This window comes from Coenobita brevimanus, chromosome 29, assembly GCF_032717465.1.
Source record: "Coenobita brevimanus isolate Jiangsu-jjx chromosome 29, ASM3271746v2, whole genome shotgun sequence".
NCBI lineage: Eukaryota > Metazoa > Arthropoda > Malacostraca > Decapoda > Coenobitidae > Coenobita > Coenobita brevimanus.
In genome coordinates this window covers 36,453,901-36,473,099 of record NC_136982.1, presented here as the reverse complement: position 1 = coordinate 36,473,099, position 19,199 = coordinate 36,453,901, and the positions used below count along the sequence as shown (strand labels likewise).

General features: G+C 38.8%; 1 protein-coding gene across 1 annotated transcript in view; it reads right to left on the bottom strand.

Annotated features, from left to right (window-relative positions):
• The window catches only part of cac (calcium voltage-gated channel subunit cacophony), a 2,326,612-nt gene that overhangs the window by 1,190,686 nt on the left and 1,116,727 nt on the right, over positions 1-19,199 (bottom strand). Inside the window, exon 26 of the mRNA XM_080268748.1 lies at positions 18,021-18,133. Coding sequence (XP_080124874.1) covers positions 18,021-18,133 — 113 coding nt within the window. The remainder of the gene's footprint in view (positions 1-18,020; positions 18,134-19,199) is intronic.

Sequence of the window (19,199 nt, the reverse complement as noted above, 5' to 3'; positions counted from 1 at the left end):
TATTTGTATCAAATCCTTGAAATTCGAGTCCCTCATAGTTTACATTTTCGGCCATGTTTAATGTTGGTTAAGTACCTAAACAGCTGTTACCGAAAAAAAAATACAAACATTCATGTATACTTTAGCCAATAAATCTTTACATTTTTGGTAGTCTATTAACTTTCATTATTTTAAATTTAAGACAAGACCTTAGGAGACAGGACAGACAAAATTCCTAAAACTACTTATGGTTAGCAGCGATGGCTGGGACGTCTGCTCTCTCCGGCTGTTCGTGTGTGTGCGTGTGTGTGTGTATATATATATATATATATATATATATATATGTATACACAGTACTCATGGTTAGCAGCGATGGCTGGGACGTCTGCTCTCTCCGGCTGTTCGTGTGTGTGTGTGTGTGTGTGTGTGTGTGTGTGTGTATGTATATATATATATATAAATATATATACATACAGAGTATATCCGGTAAACTCCCGATTATCCATCTTGGCACTACCTGTCATATGACCTTATTTGGTGTAGCTAATGGCTGAATTAAAATGGTGTCTGGCAGAAAGCATAAAATCTTCGACACTACCCGGCAAGATGGACCACTTTTTCTGGGTAAAAGTACATTATTATCCTGCATGAGACATTTGTTGTCATCAAACATCCAGCCACAATCACAAAGAAAAAGAAAATAAATGAAATACACAAAAAGAGTGGGGTTATACTGTACATGTACTGTAATATGAAAGGGGGTGAGTGTTGTGGGAGGGAGGGAAGGAGAGAGGTTTGACAGTTGGTGGCAGGGTTGCCAGATTGGGCTACAAATCACAGATTGGGCTACTTTTTATGACTGCTACTAAATTTTCAATTCTGCTACCTGCTACTTTTTGGGCTACTTTTAATTACATTTGGGCTACCATATTTTCATTTGGGCTACCTTCATACAATGATCTCAGCTTCAATGAATAGTAGTAGTAATAATAATAATAATAATAGTAAAATTAAACTTTTACTGCGTTAGACGGTTATTCTCTACCCTGCTGACTCCTACCGTTAGGACGGACTGGACGGTACTTAGGTTTAAATTCAGTTGCCGTTTGTCTGTCCCTGGAGTCGCATCACGTGTTGTAGTGTTGTGACGATGGGAAAGTGGTCAAAGTACGACAAAGTCTTTAAAAGTTCGTGGCTGGCAGATCCTTCATTTCAAAAGTGGCTTGAAGAGCTAAAAAATGACAAGACAAAGGCATTGTGTAAAGTATGTAAAACAGAAATACAAGCTCACAAAGGTGATTTGAAAAAACATGGAGAGTCAGCTAAGCACAAGCAAAATATGGCAAAAGTCAATCCCAAACAAACAAGTCTGAAAACTGTCTTCACAAAGAAAATTACAAAACTTAAACTGCAGCTCTCAGCATATGTTGCTTGCCACTCATCAATAAACTGTATCGATCATTTGAGTGACCTGCTAAACAAAGATTTGCCAAGTACTTCTAGTTGTGATAGCATTAGATTGCACAGAACAAAATGCACTGCACTAATCAAGAAAGTAATTGCACCAGCTTTTTTTCAAGATTTAGTTTCTGACATGAAAAACACTCCATTTTCTCTGATCATAGACGAATCAACAGACATTGCATGTGTTAAGCATCTATGTGTCTGTGTTCGTTTCTATAGTACTAGACACAAGAAGATTATTTCCCAGTTTCTTGGACTAATTCCAGTAACCAACACCACAGCTGTGGCTCTGTATCAGCACATTCAAGATTTTTTTGGTGAGATTGGTGTGGATCTTACTCAGTGTTTTGCATTAGGGACTGATGGAGCCTCAAACCTATGTGGATGCCACCAATCAGTGTATACGTTAATGAAAAATGACATTCCAAATCTGATTCTTATGAAATGTACGTGTCATTCGCTTCACCTGGCGTGTTCGCATGCATTTGAAGAAATTCCATCAAATATTGACTTTATGCTGAGAGAGACATACAGCTGGTTTCACAGGTCAGCCTTGAGAAGAGAAGCTTATTTGGATGTATATAAGCTCATTAATGATGGCAAAGACCCACTACAACTTATTCATCTGTCAGGTACACGGTGGCTTGCAAGAAGCAGTAGTGTCAGAAGAATCCTTGATCAGTGGGACTCACAAAAAACTCACTTTCAAATTGCTGCTTCAGCATGTGATAAATATGTGTCAAGAGAGCTTCATTCCATGTACTCGGACCATGCCAATGAATTGTATTTCACTTTTCTAAAACCAGTTTTGGAGGATTTTGAAAAGATGAACCTACTCTTTCAAAAGGAAGAAACTGATCACTGTAGACTTCACGATGAGCTGGATAAATTCACTTTGCTAATGCTCAGACAAATCCTGCATCCTGATAGTGTAAAACTAGATGCTGACCTAAGTTTTACTTCCATTTTTCTTCCACTTGACACAGTTGATTTTGGATATGAGTTCTTTAACCTTCTACCCAACAAGAGAAGGGCTAAGTTAATTCCAGAGGAAGGCTTACTGACTATTAAATCCAGATGCCACAAATTCCTTGTCAGAGCATGCAAGGAGCTCCTACTTCGCCTACCAGATAATACTGCCACAATTAAGAAAATGAAGAACCTGTCACCAGATATATGCTTGAGTCACACACGCCCTGTGTTCTCTGAGTTACCCCTAGAACTAGCAGATCAGACTAAGCTAGCAGAAATAGAGAGCCAGTGGCGTCATATCCTATCAATGGACTGGGAACACATCTTTGATGCCAATATGCCAAGAATTGGATCTACTTTTTGGGCAAAAGCAATCACAGTTGAAAATGCAGGCGGAGACCTTGCTTTGAAAGATCTAGCAGAATTTGCCCTGAAATGTTACAGCCTCCCTGTTAGTAATGCTTTGGTTGAGAGACTGTTTTCCAGAGTTACATCAGTCAAAACCAAACTAAGAAATAGAATGGGCCTGAAACTTTTGACTTCAATTTTAAGAATTAAGACTAGCCTGGAAGTAAATGGGATCTGCTGCTCGTCATTCGAACCTTCAAGATCCATGCTGAACTATGACTCATCAATCTACCGAAATGAGGAAGTATGTGAAGAAGAAGAGGACCTTCTTAGTAAATAATGCACAAACAGAAGATCTTTAGTTTCAAGTTTGAAAATGGGATTATTTTAATGGAAGAATCTTGCAGCACATTTACTAAAACAGTAAAAATAAGTAAGCTTCTGTATATAGTTAACTACAAATTAGTTAAGAATTAAGTGTGTACTATTAACATGAATTACAAAAAAAAGGTTATCTAATTTGAGAAGTAAGGAAAATACTTAAAAAATGGAAAAGTATACAAAGAAAAAGACCTATTTAGTTAAGTTACTGCACAAATGAGAAGAATTTTTAGTTTCAAGTGTGAAAATCCTACAAACGGCAATACAAGTGCAAGATACCAATATAGGAGCAACACGTGGTAAGTTGCAATAATCTACTGTAAATATTTTCCCTACATACACAAAACTATTTAACACAATAATATATATATATATATATATATAGGCGTTTTTTGTAGCACCTCGGAAAGTCAAAAGGGTTTGGGTTTCCCTTGTTGGAGTTTACAGAATGCTAAGCAATAGCACAGCCAGACGAATGAGCACTATGAGCCCTGGAAGAACTGTCGTACATAGCCAGTCTGCAAGGAAATGAGATGACAACTTTTTCATAAAGACATTTTATGTTCCTAAGATAAACGTAGGAGCATTACTTACAATTTTCGTTCCATTCCGAAGCAGAAATTAAGGCCAGCAGAAACCATTTACTCTCCTATTCTTTTCAAGTAAGCCCAACCTCGCGGTGGATTTGTAAACTTGTTTCAACGGCTGCAGTTCCTGCGGTAAGACGTATGATAAACTGGGAAATTTTGGGATCCAAGCACATTTCACGGTTTGGAAATGCATCTGTATCCCTCAAAAAACACATAACATGAAAATACTTATGACTGACTGAGACGTTACATAAGAATTTTGTAATTTTGTACTTTCGTTGGAACGAAGCCAAAACCACAGTCAATTCATTGGACGCGTCGGCCATTTTGAGGTTGGAGGTGCAAGCTGGTGCGAGACGGAACATTTAAATTGATTGATTTTCGTAATAAAGTACATTGTTAGAATTCCTTATTGTCATATAGTCATTAACAAGATTATTTGTTATGCATTATAATGTAAAAAATGAATAGTTATCTTCTGGTATTGCGAATTAAACACCATGCTAAACTCCCTAACTGGCTACACTCCGCTACACATTACGCTGATTGGTAGTTTGGGTATGCACCACTGCAGAGGCAAACTCCTCGGTGAGGAGTTTGACTTTCCAACAGCGGAATCTCAAACCCCTTTGACTTTCCGAGATGCTACAAAAAACGCCTTATATATATATATATATATATATATATATATATATATATATATATATATATATATATATATATATATATATATATATATATATATATATATATATATATATATATATATATATATATATATATATATATATATATATATATATATATATATATATATATATATATATATATATATATATATATATATATATATATATATATATATATATATATATATATATATATATATATATATATATATATATATATATATATATATATATATATATATATATATATATATATATATATATATATATATATATATATGGCTACTTTTGGTCCAAATCTGCTACTTTTTTGGGCGCTTTGGGCTACTTTTGTTGAAATAATCTGACAACCCTGGTTGGTGGGCCTTGCAGTTCACAGAGTGTTTTGTGGTGGGTAGGAAGGGGAGATGCAGTGGTTGAGAGTAGAAGAGTTTTGATTGGCTAAGGCAGGGAAGGGGGAATTCTTATGCAGAGTTTTCACTCGCTGGCTGCAGGAAGGTGGATGTTCTCTTACCACTGTATTCCTCCACCGCTTTGGTGCCAATATTCAAACGAACCTACACTGCACTCTATGTCTCTTTCAAAACATTATTATTAAATGGCAATGTTGCAACTGGATTCCCTCCAAAACCTGGCTGGCTGTCTAGTGCTGCTGTGGCTTTCTGACATGTCCTGCAGCTCCCCCCATTCTCCTCTTCTCTCTGATAAGTACAACTTAGTGTTCTGAAGCACACATTGCTGCATTGTACAAGTGACTGCTGGATTCTGCTAAGGCACCGATGAAAGTGTATTGGAAAGAAAAGTCAATTGTGTTACTAAACAAGACGAGTTGCTAAAAATGTGTTTATTTTACTATGCAAAATATTAATGCTTCAAAAGAATAGTTAACACTATATATAAAATCATTTAGAAAAACGTTTCTTCCCAAGTGAAGTCTATCCTTGCTACTACGAGATGAAAGTTTTGTTGTGTTCTGTGTGGCAGAGTGCTAGAATTTCGATCGAAAAAAGTACAGTATGGTGTACACAATACATTACAGCAGTGAAGCATGCTTCATGTTCATGTGTTTTCTGTTTGTTGGTGTTTTGATTGTTTATTTTGGGTGTTACTGTACAGTATTCTCCAATAATGTCTACAACACCACCATCATCATCACCACCACCATCAACATGAAATGTGCTTCCTTACACAAAATTACACTTAACTTCACAGTACATACAGTATTTCAAGATTAGGAACACTTTTTAGCTGATTTTTGACATTTTATAGTTTTTACAATATGCATTATACAGTACATGTACTGCTGGGTGAAAGAAAATGGGTCTCCGGCTGGGGGGAGTTTCATTATTATCCCCACCATCAACATGAAACTGCTTCTGTACATAAAATTACAGTACACTTAACAGTACATTACAGTATATTATTTTTAGGAATGTCATTAGCTGCTTTTCGACAGTGAAAAGTGTTCTGTAGGGTTTAGACAGTGGATAAGTGTTATAGGGTTGGGGGGTTAGGGGCTCATAGGGGGGACTTTTGCATAACCCAGCATTTTGACAGTATACGTCAGGCTTTTGGCTATGTTACGCTGGATAATCGGGAGTTTACTCTATATACACAAGGGGGTACCCCAATCTTCCTGGAACTGTTAACAAAACTTACAGCAAATCCATTTTAGTTCCCTTCCATGCACTCCCTTTGAGATGCCATAAACTTGTTCCAGCACTTCTCCATTCCTGGAAAAGCTTCCTGCATTTTTTTTTTTTTTTTTAAATGTAAGGAACAAGGAACCAAAGGCCAGGAGCCCACAGATTGTTCCCTCCAAGAAAAAACAAAAACAATATATCAGGCAGCCAAATTCAAGATCCGTTCATATCGGGCAAATCCTGCATATTTTCATAGAAATCTAAGTTGTCAAATCTTCTGCCTCTCAGTTCTAACTTAATCTTGGAGAATAAGAAACTCCAACAGGGAGTGCGATCTGGCGAGTATAGGGGGTGCAGAGCAACAACAACATTGTTTTTTGCCAAAAATTGCCAAACTGACAACTCAGTGTGTGATGGGACACTGTTGCCATGCAAGAAGCATTTCTGGGTGTGCCACCTCTCTGGACGTTAGCACTTGATGCTTTCCCATAGATGCCTCAGCATTGTAATGTAAAACTGTTGGTTCACAGTCTGTCCACATGGAACAAATTCTTAAGTGACAACTTCCTCAATGTCAAATAAACAAGATCAACATTGTCTTGATGTTAATTTGACCTGACATACTTTTTTTGGTCTTGGGAATGTTGGTGTCTTCCACTGACTGGATTGCTCCTTGGTTTCGGGGTCATACTGCCTATGACCTCCAGTCTGTTAAACGCAGTGTGTCAAGGCATCTCAAAATGAAAAGGTCTTGAATTTGGCTCTCAGTTATCTTGTTTTTGCTACTTCTTGATGGAACAATCTTGCAGGGTTCTGGCCTTTGGTTCCCTCTACCTTGCATTTAAAAAAAAAAAAAAAAAAAAAAAAAAAAAAAAAAAAGAGAGAGAGAGAGAGAGAGAGAGAGAGAGAGACCCATGCCTCATCACCCATAACGACATTTGAAAGAAATTCTGGGCCATTTCTCAACTGTTTGTTTGAAGTCTTGACACACATTCACACAATTTGATTTTTTGATCTGCTAGAAGACGGGGGACAAATTTTGCCAAGACTCAGCGCATGCAAAGACCTTGTGCCAAAATCCATCACACTGAGCTCCAAGCAACGACTGTGGCCTCCACAAGTTCGACAATAGTGCAATGACGATCTTCCAAGATTGCCCCTCAAACTTTCCTGATGTTTCCATCTGTTCAAGAGGTCAAAGGATGGCCAAGATGTGAAGAGTTTTGGACTGATATGGTGTCCTTCTTAGAACATGTATGCAATTTCTATACATGTTTTTATCATAGTCTGCTCCTCGAAACCTTGCTCAAGTATTATCACTCCCTCAGCCACAATTTTACTGATAAATTTAAAAAATGAGAAAAATTAATACACATTGCTTACTCATTCAAATCAGCCATGGTGGTTCGAGGACAAAAATTACTGAAGTCATGTGCATGAAAGGGGATGCAGAAATATGAACTTGACCCTCTCAGTGTGATGCTACATGCAAGAATGATTCACTAGACTGCAAGTGCATCTCCCGGCACAAGAGGAAACTATTTCTCTTTCCAGCAATATCAATCTACTCTAGGAATTTTAGGGTCCCCCCCTCGTATCTATCTATCTATATTGTGTGTGGATGGACAAGGCCCTCCAAGAGAAATAAGTTAACATGGGTGTCGGATGAGGGTGTAGAAACCACAGTTAAGGAGAAAAGATGACTTTCCAGGAATGGAAAAGAGGTGGTAACAGAGAGGAATACTTGGATGCCAAGCATAAGGCTAGAAAAGAGGTATATAGGGCAAAATCTGTCTCAGAGACTTTTACTAGATAACCTACACAGCAATGAAAGGAAGAATATGGTAGTTAAGGTGGCAAATCAGATGAAGATGGATAACAGGGATATCACAGGTAAGCAGTGTGTGAAAAATGAAGAAGGCAAGGTAGTGGTGGATGGCAAGGATATTAAAGATGCCTGAAGAAAGCATTATAACCAGCTGCTGAATGAGAAATCTGACTGGAACAGGGAAGGTTTGAAGTCAACAGATCCAGTGTCTGACCCATGGCCTTGATGATGCTACTGTGAGGAGGGCAATAAGCAGCATGCACCTGAGAAAAAGTGGCAGCTGTGTCTGGGTTGACTGCTGAAATGCTAAAGGCCTCAGGATATGAGTGGGTTTAGTCAATGATTTGTTATTTTCAATTATTTATGAATGTGCTGTCACAAATGACTGGCTGAAAAGTATGGCTGGAAATGTGTACAAGGGGAAAGGCAATGCCCTGGAAAGAGGAAATCACTGAGACAATAAAACATTTAGACCAGATAATGAAGGTAATGGAGATAGTCCTAGATAGTATGATAACAGAAAGTGCGAATATTGGTGAAATGTATTTTAGGTTGATGACAGACAAAGAGACCATTTGTGGAGAACTGATAATGAGTCAGCCCTCTTAGACTTACACTCTGATATCCTCTACCTCCAACAGATCTCTGGGCTTAATGTTAATGCTCAAAGAACCAGTGTAAAATACTATTAATTTTTATAAATTCCCACCCAACTCTGGAGAAGGATTATAATCTGAATTATATTTGAAAACTATCAATCACCTACTTGGCTTTGTTATGTTATGAACCACTTGTCACAATCCACACTGAAATTAACACTAATTCTTATTAGATTGGATATCATTATGTTGATATTATTTCATAAGACAATATTAACCGGTCAGTATATTCGAAATACAGATGTCATGATATTCACCTTCTTGTTTTTGTTGTCATGCATTGAAATGATGCACCAGCATTAGTGTTTGGTGTACCTAACCACCTCTATTTTATTTATTTAATTTTCCCACAAACCTACATAGGAATGAGAGAGTGTTTTTGATCGGTGATATGAATGGTAAAGTAGGGAATGTGAAGGTGGATGGAATAGTTGGTGAGTGGGGTGTACCTGAGATAGATGAGAATGGCAGTGCATTAGTGGACATTTGTGCTGGGAGGGGGTTGGTGACAGCCAATACCCTCTTCAGGCATAAAATGATCCACAGGTATACATGGCGAGTGATGAGAAGGGTGGGTGGTGAACTGAATGAAAGGAAGGCAATGATTGATTATGTGTGTGTGGATGAAAGGATGCGAAGACGTGTAATGGATGCAAGAGCTTATAGAGGTTGGGGGGTGGACTTTCTGACCACTACTTGGTGGTGGCCAGAATTAGGATCCAAGTAAGATGGAGGAATAGAAGAAGGGAAAGACGAGAGGAAGGAGTAGCTGCAAGGAGAGTGGAAAGGTTACAAGAGGATGAGAAAAAGGCAGAGTATAAGAGAGAAGTGGAGGAATGATTAGGGAAATATGAATTGGAGCAGATGGGGGACGTGGAAGGTGTGTGCAGGATATTTACAGAAGAAATATGTGCAGCATGTGATGTGGTGTGTGGGAGGAAGAGAAGACGGAGGGAAGTGCAAGGAACAGCGTGGTGGATTGAAGTGGTGAGACAGGCTGTGGCACAAAAGAAGAAAGCATACAATGAATGGATGAGAAATAGGGGCGTGGAAGAAACTGAGAGGTGGAAGAGAGAGTTATATGTAGAAAGAATAAGAGAGGTGAAAAGATTAGTAAGAGAGTAAGAAGAGAGTGGATGAGGAATTTGGAAGGAATTTGAGTGTAAATTGGAGGGACTGTAAGGAAATGTTCTGGAAAGAGGTGAACAGAGTAAGACAGGGTGGAAGCGAGGTTAGCAGGGGAGTGAAAGATAAAAATGGTAGATTACTAATGGAGAAGGGAGAAAAAGTGAGCAGATGGAGAGAACAATTTAAGGAATTGTTGAATATAGAGGATGGAAGTAATGCGAGTATAAGTGGCTGGGAGAAGGAGGGAGGTGAGACGACAGGAAGAAATCAGTAGGATAGAAGTTGTGGAAGCAATGAAGAAAGTTAAATTGGGGAAAGCCCCAGAAATTGATGGAGTGTGTGGTGAAATGCTGAAGCATGGGGAAGAGATAGTAGTAGAATGGATGTGGAAGATGTGCAGATTGGCCTGGGAGGAAGGTAGAGTCCCGGAGGATTGGAAGTCAGGTATAATTACTCCCTTGTACAGAGGAAAAGGGGAAAAAGAAGTGTGTGGTAATCACAGGGACATTTGTCTTCTTAGTATAACAGGAAAAGTGTATGGTAGGATACTTAGTGACAGAGTTAGAGAAAGAACGGAGGAATTAGTTGGAGAAGAACAGGGAGGCTTTAGGAAGGGAAGAGGTTGTGTAGATCAGATATTCATTCTTAGATCTTTAGTGGAAAAGTTTCTAGAGAAAGGAAAGAATATGCGGCTTTCATGGATTTGGAGAAAACATATGACAGGGTGGATAGATAAGGACTGTGGAAAGTATTAAGAATATATGGAGTAGATGGGAAGTTGTTGAATGCTGTGAAGAGTATGTATGATGGTGCTAAGGCTGCAGTGGGTGTGGATGGTGAACTGAGTGATTTTTTCTCTGAGGCTGGGTTGAAACAGGGATGTGTCATATCTCCATTTTTTTTTTTTTTTTAAATGTGGGGAAGAAGGAACCAAAGGGAATGAGCCCACAAAACTGTTCCCTCCAAGAGAAAAACAAAATACAAGAGAGAGCCAAATTCAAGATCCATTCATTTCAAGATGCCGACACACTGCGTTTGAAAGACTGGAGATCATAGGAAGCAGAAAATACAGACAGAGGGAGACAGTTCCAGAGTGACCTGTTGCATAAATGAAGGACTGGGAGTAACGGTTAACTCTTGCATTAGAGAGTTGGACAGAAAAGGGGTGAGAGTTTGCTGCTACACGGGTGCTATGCGCCCGTTGTAGAAGTGGAAGAATGCATGCAGACAGTTCAGAGGAACAGTGACCACTGAAGTTCCGATAAAAAAGAGATAAAGATGCAACACTGCGGTGAAGAGACAGAGGTTGAAGGGAGTCAGTAAGAGGGGTAGAGTTAATAAGACAAAAAGCCTTTGACTCCACCCTATTGAGAAGAGCTGTATGTGGGGAGCCTCCCCACACATGAGAGTTGTACTCCACACAGGGGCGGATAAAACCCCTGTATAGAGTCAACAATTGTGCAGGGGCAAAGAAGGAACGGAGTCGGCTTAGCATACCCAATCGCTTGGAAGCAGATTTTACAAGAGATGTAATATGATATTTCCAAGATAAGTCCCAAGCAAATGAAACCCCAAGCATGTTGAACGATGATGCAGGATTAAGTTGAGTATTATTAAACAAGTGGGTATACCTGTGGAAGATTTTGTCGGGTTGATAGGTGCAAAAACTGAGTCTTTGATGCATTAAAAACAACCAGATTATTTTTACCCCAGTCAGAGATACGAGCCAAGTCAGACATTAGGTGTGCCATAGCCTCATCCCTTGCCTGTTGAAGTAACTGCTGAGATGAACGTTGTGCGAATCGAATGGAAAGGTGAAGGGTGGAGTCATCAGCGTATGAGTGGATAGGGTTAGATGTACAACTTAGAAGGTCATTGATGAATAAAAGAAAGAGAGTTGGTGATAGGACAGAGCCCTAAGGAATACCACTGTTAATAGATCTAGGAGAAGAACGATAGCCGTCTACAACAGCAGCTATAGAATGACCAGAAAGGAAGCTAGAGATGAAGGCACAGAGAGAAGGATAGAAACCGTAAGAGGGCAGTTTGGAAATTAAAGATTTATGCCAGACTCGATCGAAAGCCTTTGAGATGTCAAGTGCAATGGCAAAGCTTTCGCCAAAGTCCCGAAAGGAGGATGACCAGGAATCTGAAAGGTAGGTGAGAAGCTTGCCTGTGGAGTGTCCCTGACGGAACCCATACACTGACGATCAGAAAGAAGGTTGTGATAGGAAAGATGCTTTAAAATTTTTCTATTAAGAATAGACTCAAAAACTTTTAAGATACAGGATGTTAAAGCAATTGGAAGATAGTTAGAGGGTTGGGAATGGTCACCCTTCTTTGGGACCAGCTGAATGAGAGCAAACTTCCAGCAAGAAAGAAAGGTACAAGTTGTTCAATCTGTACATGGATGGGGTAATAAAAGAGGTACAAGGTAGAGTAGTGGATGTTGGAGTGGCCCTGGTGAGAGAGGATAGTGTTTGGAAACTCCCTGTACTGTTGTTTACAAATGATACTGTGTTGTTGAGTGAAGACGAAGGAGAGCTGCAAGGCTTGGTGGATGAGTTGGGATAGTGTGTAAGAAACGGAATCTAAAGGTGAATGTAGGGAAGAGTAAAGTGATGGTCTTTGAGAGAGGTGAAGTCAGTGAATGTACAGCGAGGTTGGATGGTGAGGAATTGGAAAACGTGAGTACGTTTAAGTACTTGAGAAGTGTGATGAGTAAGGATGGAGGTTTGGAGGGTGAAGTGCTTGAGAGTGTACAGCAGGGTTGAAAGGTTGCTGGTTCTTTGAAAGCAGTGATAAGAAACAGGGAAGTGAGCATGGAAGTGAAAAAGTTACTGCATGACAGTAATGTGATACCAACTCTAACATATGGAAGTGAAGCTTGGACATTGTTGGAAGGACACAAGTCAAGAGTGAGAACAGTGGAAATGAGTTATTTAAGAGGAGCCTGTGGAGTCACATGGAGAGAGAGGCTGACGAATGAGGATATAAAGGAGCATTGTGGTGTGGATGTGGATGTGGATGTGACTGGAAGCGTTAGGAGGAACACACTGAGGTGGTTTGGCCATCTGGAGAGGATGGAGGGTGAGAGACTGACGAAGAGAGTGTATGTGAGTGAGGTGGAGGGGGGAAGAGGGAGGGGGAGGCCGAGGATGAGATTGAGGGATGGGGTGGAGAGGTATATGAGAGAGGGGGGTGTGAGTTGGGAGCAGGGCAGTGAAATGGCGGGGGACAGGGCGACGTGGAGGCGATTTGTTTGTGGCCACCCCAAACGGGATTGAGGCGTCTGGCAATAGATAGATGGATAAAGAAGATTAAATTTAACCCAGTAAAGGATAATTATATCTAATATCCCCGACTATGCTAAGTATTACTTATCTGGAGGCATTTTGATGTAGGAAGTTCAATCAGTAATTATGTAAGAACTTCGTCTTTCTTCCACACCAGAATCTTCCCAACTGCCACAGCTCTCTTGAGCTTAATTCCACTTTTATCTGATGACATCATTCATGGATACCAAGTCATATTAATTTATTCACAATAATCTTTCATATTAATATAAACTGTATTCTATGTATAATATTTTAGTTAAATTATATTTCATCATCATCATCATCATCATATTTATTCAGTAAAATTAGTGTTATTTATTTAATTTAATCAATTTAATTTGACGATCGTAACCAGACCAGATTCCTTTTAGGTTACACAGATTTCCCATTTTCTTTTTTAAGTTAAGGAGTAGCATTTTTCCTATTTACATTATCCTCTTCCTCTCCTGTCGGTGATAACACCTATAATCCCATTACCTTATCCCAATTTACATACAACTAAGAAATAACCCTATGTTTAAATTAATAAATAAACAAGAAACTACTAAAATACTATTTTCTTGTCAGATAATTCAAACATCCTCCAAACATGGGAGAAAAATTGAAATAGTATGCTCTTCAATTTCAATTTGCTGGAAAGTTATTTACTGTACAGACAACATACTATTTGCATCTATAATTTTACATATAGTAGCACTTGCTTTTTGTGCAGCTTGACACTTTGGTCTACTGCATTTTTGTACCTCATGAGGAGTTTTTTATTGTAATGGAGGATGAAGTTGCCATGACGGCCCTGTAAACCATGACTCACAATTTTGGAAAATGCTCCAAGTAACTCCACTTGAAAATAACTCAGCAGGATTTTCTTTGCTAGGAACATGTCTAAACTGAAAGTTGCAAGCAAATTCTCTAATATCAGCTACCCTGTTCTTAACATAAGGAATTTTACTATGGACATTCCTTATCCACTGAAAAGCAGTCTCATTATCTTACCAAATAATGGTACTTTGTATATTGAGTGTTGTGGTAAATTTTTAGAAGTAACCAACTTTTTTTAAAATGAAAATTTGTTTGTGTTCCAATGCAAAATAGTGTGTTTTAATCTATTCTGATCTTCATTTTGGGGGGAAATCCCCCCTTTAGAAATTTGAGTAAGAATTCCGAAAGTGGGTTTATCCGCCCAAATCAAGATCAAGATTAATTAAAAACACTATTTTGCATTATACTAACCTAACCTAACCTAACCCAACGCAACCTAACCTAACCCAACATAACCTAACCTAACCCAATGCAACCTAACCTAACCCAACATAACCTAACCTAACCCAACCCAACCCAGCACAACCTAACCTAACCCAACCCAGCACAACCTAACCTAACCTAACCTGACCTGATCTACCTTTAAGGGTGTAGAATTGTTCCTTTATAATCGGAAACGGTGAATTTGCACTGGATCCTCCCCTTTCTGACTTTTCCTCCACCGGCCGCAGTACCACTGATGTCTACCTTCCCGATCTTTGCAGGGCAAATTACACTCTTTACACTGTACTTCACTTGGCAATTTTTTCTTAGTAGTTCAATAGATGCTTTGTTATTACAGTGGTAGTCCTTGATAATCTGCCAGTAATCCTTGCTACAGATATCAGCTTGGAAATCAACAACACATTCTTCTCTACCGGAGGCCATGACTATGACTGACTGACTTTCAAATCTTGGGCATCCCTGCTTCACCCACAAATACTTTAAGGTGATTGGCTGGTTTTACTTACGACTACTGTGACTGGCTGGTTTCAAAAGTCCCTGTTGCTAGGGAATGCCTGATTGGCTGTTTTTAAAACTCACATACATACGAAAGTACCAGCTGAGCACACTCGAGTCCAGCCGACATAGACCGAGTACACACGCCTGCACCAGCCAATATGGCGCAACATTCATCTGCTACTAGCCGTTAGCCTAACCTGTCACTACATGAATACCCTTACAAAATTCGCTCCCCCAACTCAAACTAGGCTTAAAAGGTAAGTCTTGGTTAGAATAGTTCAGGGACGTAATATAATAAAAATCGGTAACGTTGGTTACTTCTAAAGTGATACCAGTGTTGTGGTGTCCTGGATATGCTTTGCTAAATGTGTACCAACTTGCAGTGCAGTAAGTTCTTGCTGTGGTAATGTGCCCATCTTTATTGGAACTACACATGCCTTTGAAGCAACAATATGACACTTTTCTTCACAAACAAGGTAAGCTACAGCTCCATACATTACAGATGGTGAATCACAGAACACATGAACCTGACAAGACAAATTTGTTTGGGCAACCATTCTTGGAACTTTGATTTCACTCAATCTTTTATGTTCTTCTTCCAATTCAATCCAATTTTCTAAAAAAGAAGTGGGCAATTCATCATCTCAGCCTATATTTTGTTTCCATGTTTCACTTGAGTAACAGTCTTCCTCTTACAGTTATGGGGTTCGAAAACCCAAAGGGTCAAACACTGTGGATATCAGAGACAATTTTTTCCTCTTGCTTAGAGAGCTGTGGTCTCCAAAATTTGGAGGTTTTACATTTAGCATGTCATTCCAGACATCCCATTGTAAGCCTAGCACCTGAGTTATATTAGCTATTTCATGATCAGTAAAATCTTGTTCTAAGATCTTATCGTGGGCTGAGTTATTGGAGACCCACATTCTCATGGGCATGTTAGCTTTCATTAATTCTAAACTGGCAATATGATATACTGTATTTCAAGTAATGGGTCTTCATCGTTAGTAGTTCCAAGAAAATTGTCCACACAGAAATTATGGCTCAGTGTCTCTTTGAATTCATTCTCACACTCTCTCAGATGGGTGTCAACAGTTGCTTGTAACAGGAATGAACTGCAGGTAGATCCAAATAACAGACTTGAATCTGTATGTGACTAGTGAAGTATTTTCATCTTCTAGGTTCTCACACCATAAAAATCTAGTAAAATCTCGATCACATTCCTGCAGGTCCACCTGAAGTAAGACTTTACTTGTATCAGCACTGTAACCATATCTTTCTGTCCAAACTCTTAGTAAGATATCTCCAAGTTTTTCTGTCAAGGAAGGACCATTCATAAGACAATCATTTTGAGATGGATGGTTACCTCATTTTGTACTGCAATTAAAGACAATTCAAAGAGGAGTTGTTACACTGTCCTTTCTCACTGCATGATTGGGAAGGTAATGGCTCATATCATGGATGGATGCATCTTCTACTCTCTCAATGAAGTTATTGTTTAATTGGGTGATAATTAATTCATGGTAGGTCTTAAGAATGTTTCGTGTCTTCAGAACTTTGGTGAGACTTTTTAACTGTCTCAAAGCCACTGTATTCACCTTTTTGTCATGTGTCATAACGATAAACCAGCGTTAGTGTTCAGTGTACCGAACCACCTCTATTTTATTTTATTTATTTTTCCCATGAACCTCCATATGGCCATATTATATTTTCATAAGATTAAATTTAACCCAGTAAGGGATAACTATGTTTAATATCCCCTACTATGCTAAGTACTTATCTGGAGGTGTTTCAATGTAGGAAGTTCAGTCAGTAATTATGTGAAAACTTGGTCTTTCTTCCACAGCGGTTTCTTCCCAACTGCCGCAGCTCTCTCGAGCTTACTCCTTACTGGCTGCCACTTTTATCTGATGACATCATTCGTGGATACCAAGTCATATTAATTTATTCACAATAACCTTCCATATTAATGGTAACTGATTTCTCTATAATATTTTAGTTAAATTATATTTATTTAGTAAAATTAATGTTATTCATTTTATTTAATCATATTTAGTTTGGTGATCGTAACCAGACCAGATTCCCCACGATTTACAAGTGGAAATCTTCAAGCATTCTACAAATGGAACTGCAGCATCTTCCTCTCTAACTGTGCAGAAACAAAATTTCTCACTCTACTGCACCTGTTTGCAATGAGAAAATGAAGATTAATTTTCTTCCCAGGGATGATGGCAGACTTGCATAAAACAAATGATCAACAATGTAGAATGAGAAGGTTAATGCTGCAACATGAACATGAGTTTGACCCTTGGTCTAAATCATGTTTTGTTTCCCCTTGTTGCTGCTGTTGATCAATCCCAGTCTGATCATACCCATCAACCACAGGAAAACATCTGGCCTGCAGGACCATCCCATGCATTGAACTGATGTTTCCTTGTGGTTGACAGCACCTCGCCATGGCGAGGCATGGGGAAAAGGAAAGAGGTTTGGTTCCTGGGTTGATGTCACAATTGCGTCTCTCCACCCAGTGGTACCATAGGAGACTCCACTTCACCCCATGATCTGGCTGTATGATTAGTATCCAGCTCTGTAAATAATTTCCTGGGTTACAGGAAACCAACAGACTTGTCACAGTGTAGCATTATCTAAAGTGGAAAGAAGAGTAATAAAAAGTGACTGGATGGAAAGGAAGATGTACAAAAAGAGGACGGCAGACACATAAAAAGAATGACAAAGGTGAAGAAAGAAATAGACAGCACTACATAACGTGAGTGATGATGGTTGCCACCACCTTCCACTACAATATTCCCTTGAAGATCATATGTTTTGGGTGAATGTGGCCAAAACCTTTCAGGTGGCTGCATGACTTCCCAAGTGAGTAATGATTGGTTTTTGGTGATGCAAAAACCTACAATATCCAAATTACTTGGTCACCCCTTAGCTCATATAGTTCTTATAACATATGCTCTACACAGCTCTATGCATTTATAAAGTTACATTAACATATGCTCTAAAAAGCTCTATGCATATATAAAGTTACATGATTCCTAAATTAAACTTAATACACATATGGGGAAATATTTAAAATGGCTGATACTACCTAACAATAAATGCTACATACAAGTTCATACCAAAAACTTAAATCCTCTGCATACTTCACAAGGAGACTACACGGTGAAAACACACAACATCTAGTGGTAACTTAAAGGTAAAACAAGACAGAAAGGGTGCACGTCTACTCACATCATATCAAAACAAAACGAAACGGCTGCACATATGACAACCACGGAGTCCAAAATGTTCCAAAAATCCCTGAGGTAAGATCCAGGGTGGAATACCACCCCTAAGTCTATAACCTGTGAGGGGAAGAGGCAGTGGTTAGTGCTGTGATGGTAAGTGCATCTTGCTCAGTGTATGGTGTTTTCTACAGAACAGGCTTTGTTTACTGGTGCCACACTACCTAATAATAGGTGGCATAATGTTGACAGCAAATACAGTGTACTTCTGTGAGATCAATGGCCTTACTTAAGAGCAGATAAAACACTGAGTGATTATTTGAACTAATGGTGAGAAGTGATATGTAGTCTACAGGGCTGTTTGCTATGCAAATAGCATTGATATTTTCACTGACATAAATGAGAAAATGATAAGAATAAGGAAGTATGTACAGCAGATAGTATGAAAGAGCTAAAAACTAATTAACAGTTTCATTTGCTGCTGAGCCTATACTAAAGGAGGAACAGGTAAGAATGCCACACAACAGTAAACTTGGATTAACATAAGAAAAGTGCACAGGTCCCCTCAGCCGAATATCATCTGGTAGTAGCAAAATACCTAGTTAAAATACCTAAGTGGCTTCCTACCCCACAGGTTAATCAAAACAATTTCCAGCTCTCCACTGGATTGGGTTCTCCCCTTCTCAGTTAAACCATCTGGTGCAAGATAAAATAAAAACATCTGGTGGAAGCCTGAGCAAAATAACTAAATCACATCCTGTCACAAAAAACATTAACATATGGAAGGGATAGTTATCGCAGAAATTTTTATAATGAGTCATAGATCTCTGAGTGAGCAGATTCCAAGTGCATTAAATCCTAAGTTAACACTTAATCCATACATATCGAGGGATTGCCATACAGCAAACCCTCACTACATCAACCCATGTTAACCCAAACTTCAGCTATATCAACTGTGAACCTACCAAACAACTTTCAAACATATTAAACAAAATATCATGGCAAACCAGCCACCAAACTAAAGCTAAATAAATCCTTTCTCAAGTAATGATGCACTTCAAAGTTTATTCTAGCTATTAACAGATGATTCTACTCAGCAATGGGAATACCTACCACTTCCTGAGTTGAAAACACACATCAAAGAATGAACATAAGCTATTTATCTATCTACTGTCAGACGCCTCAA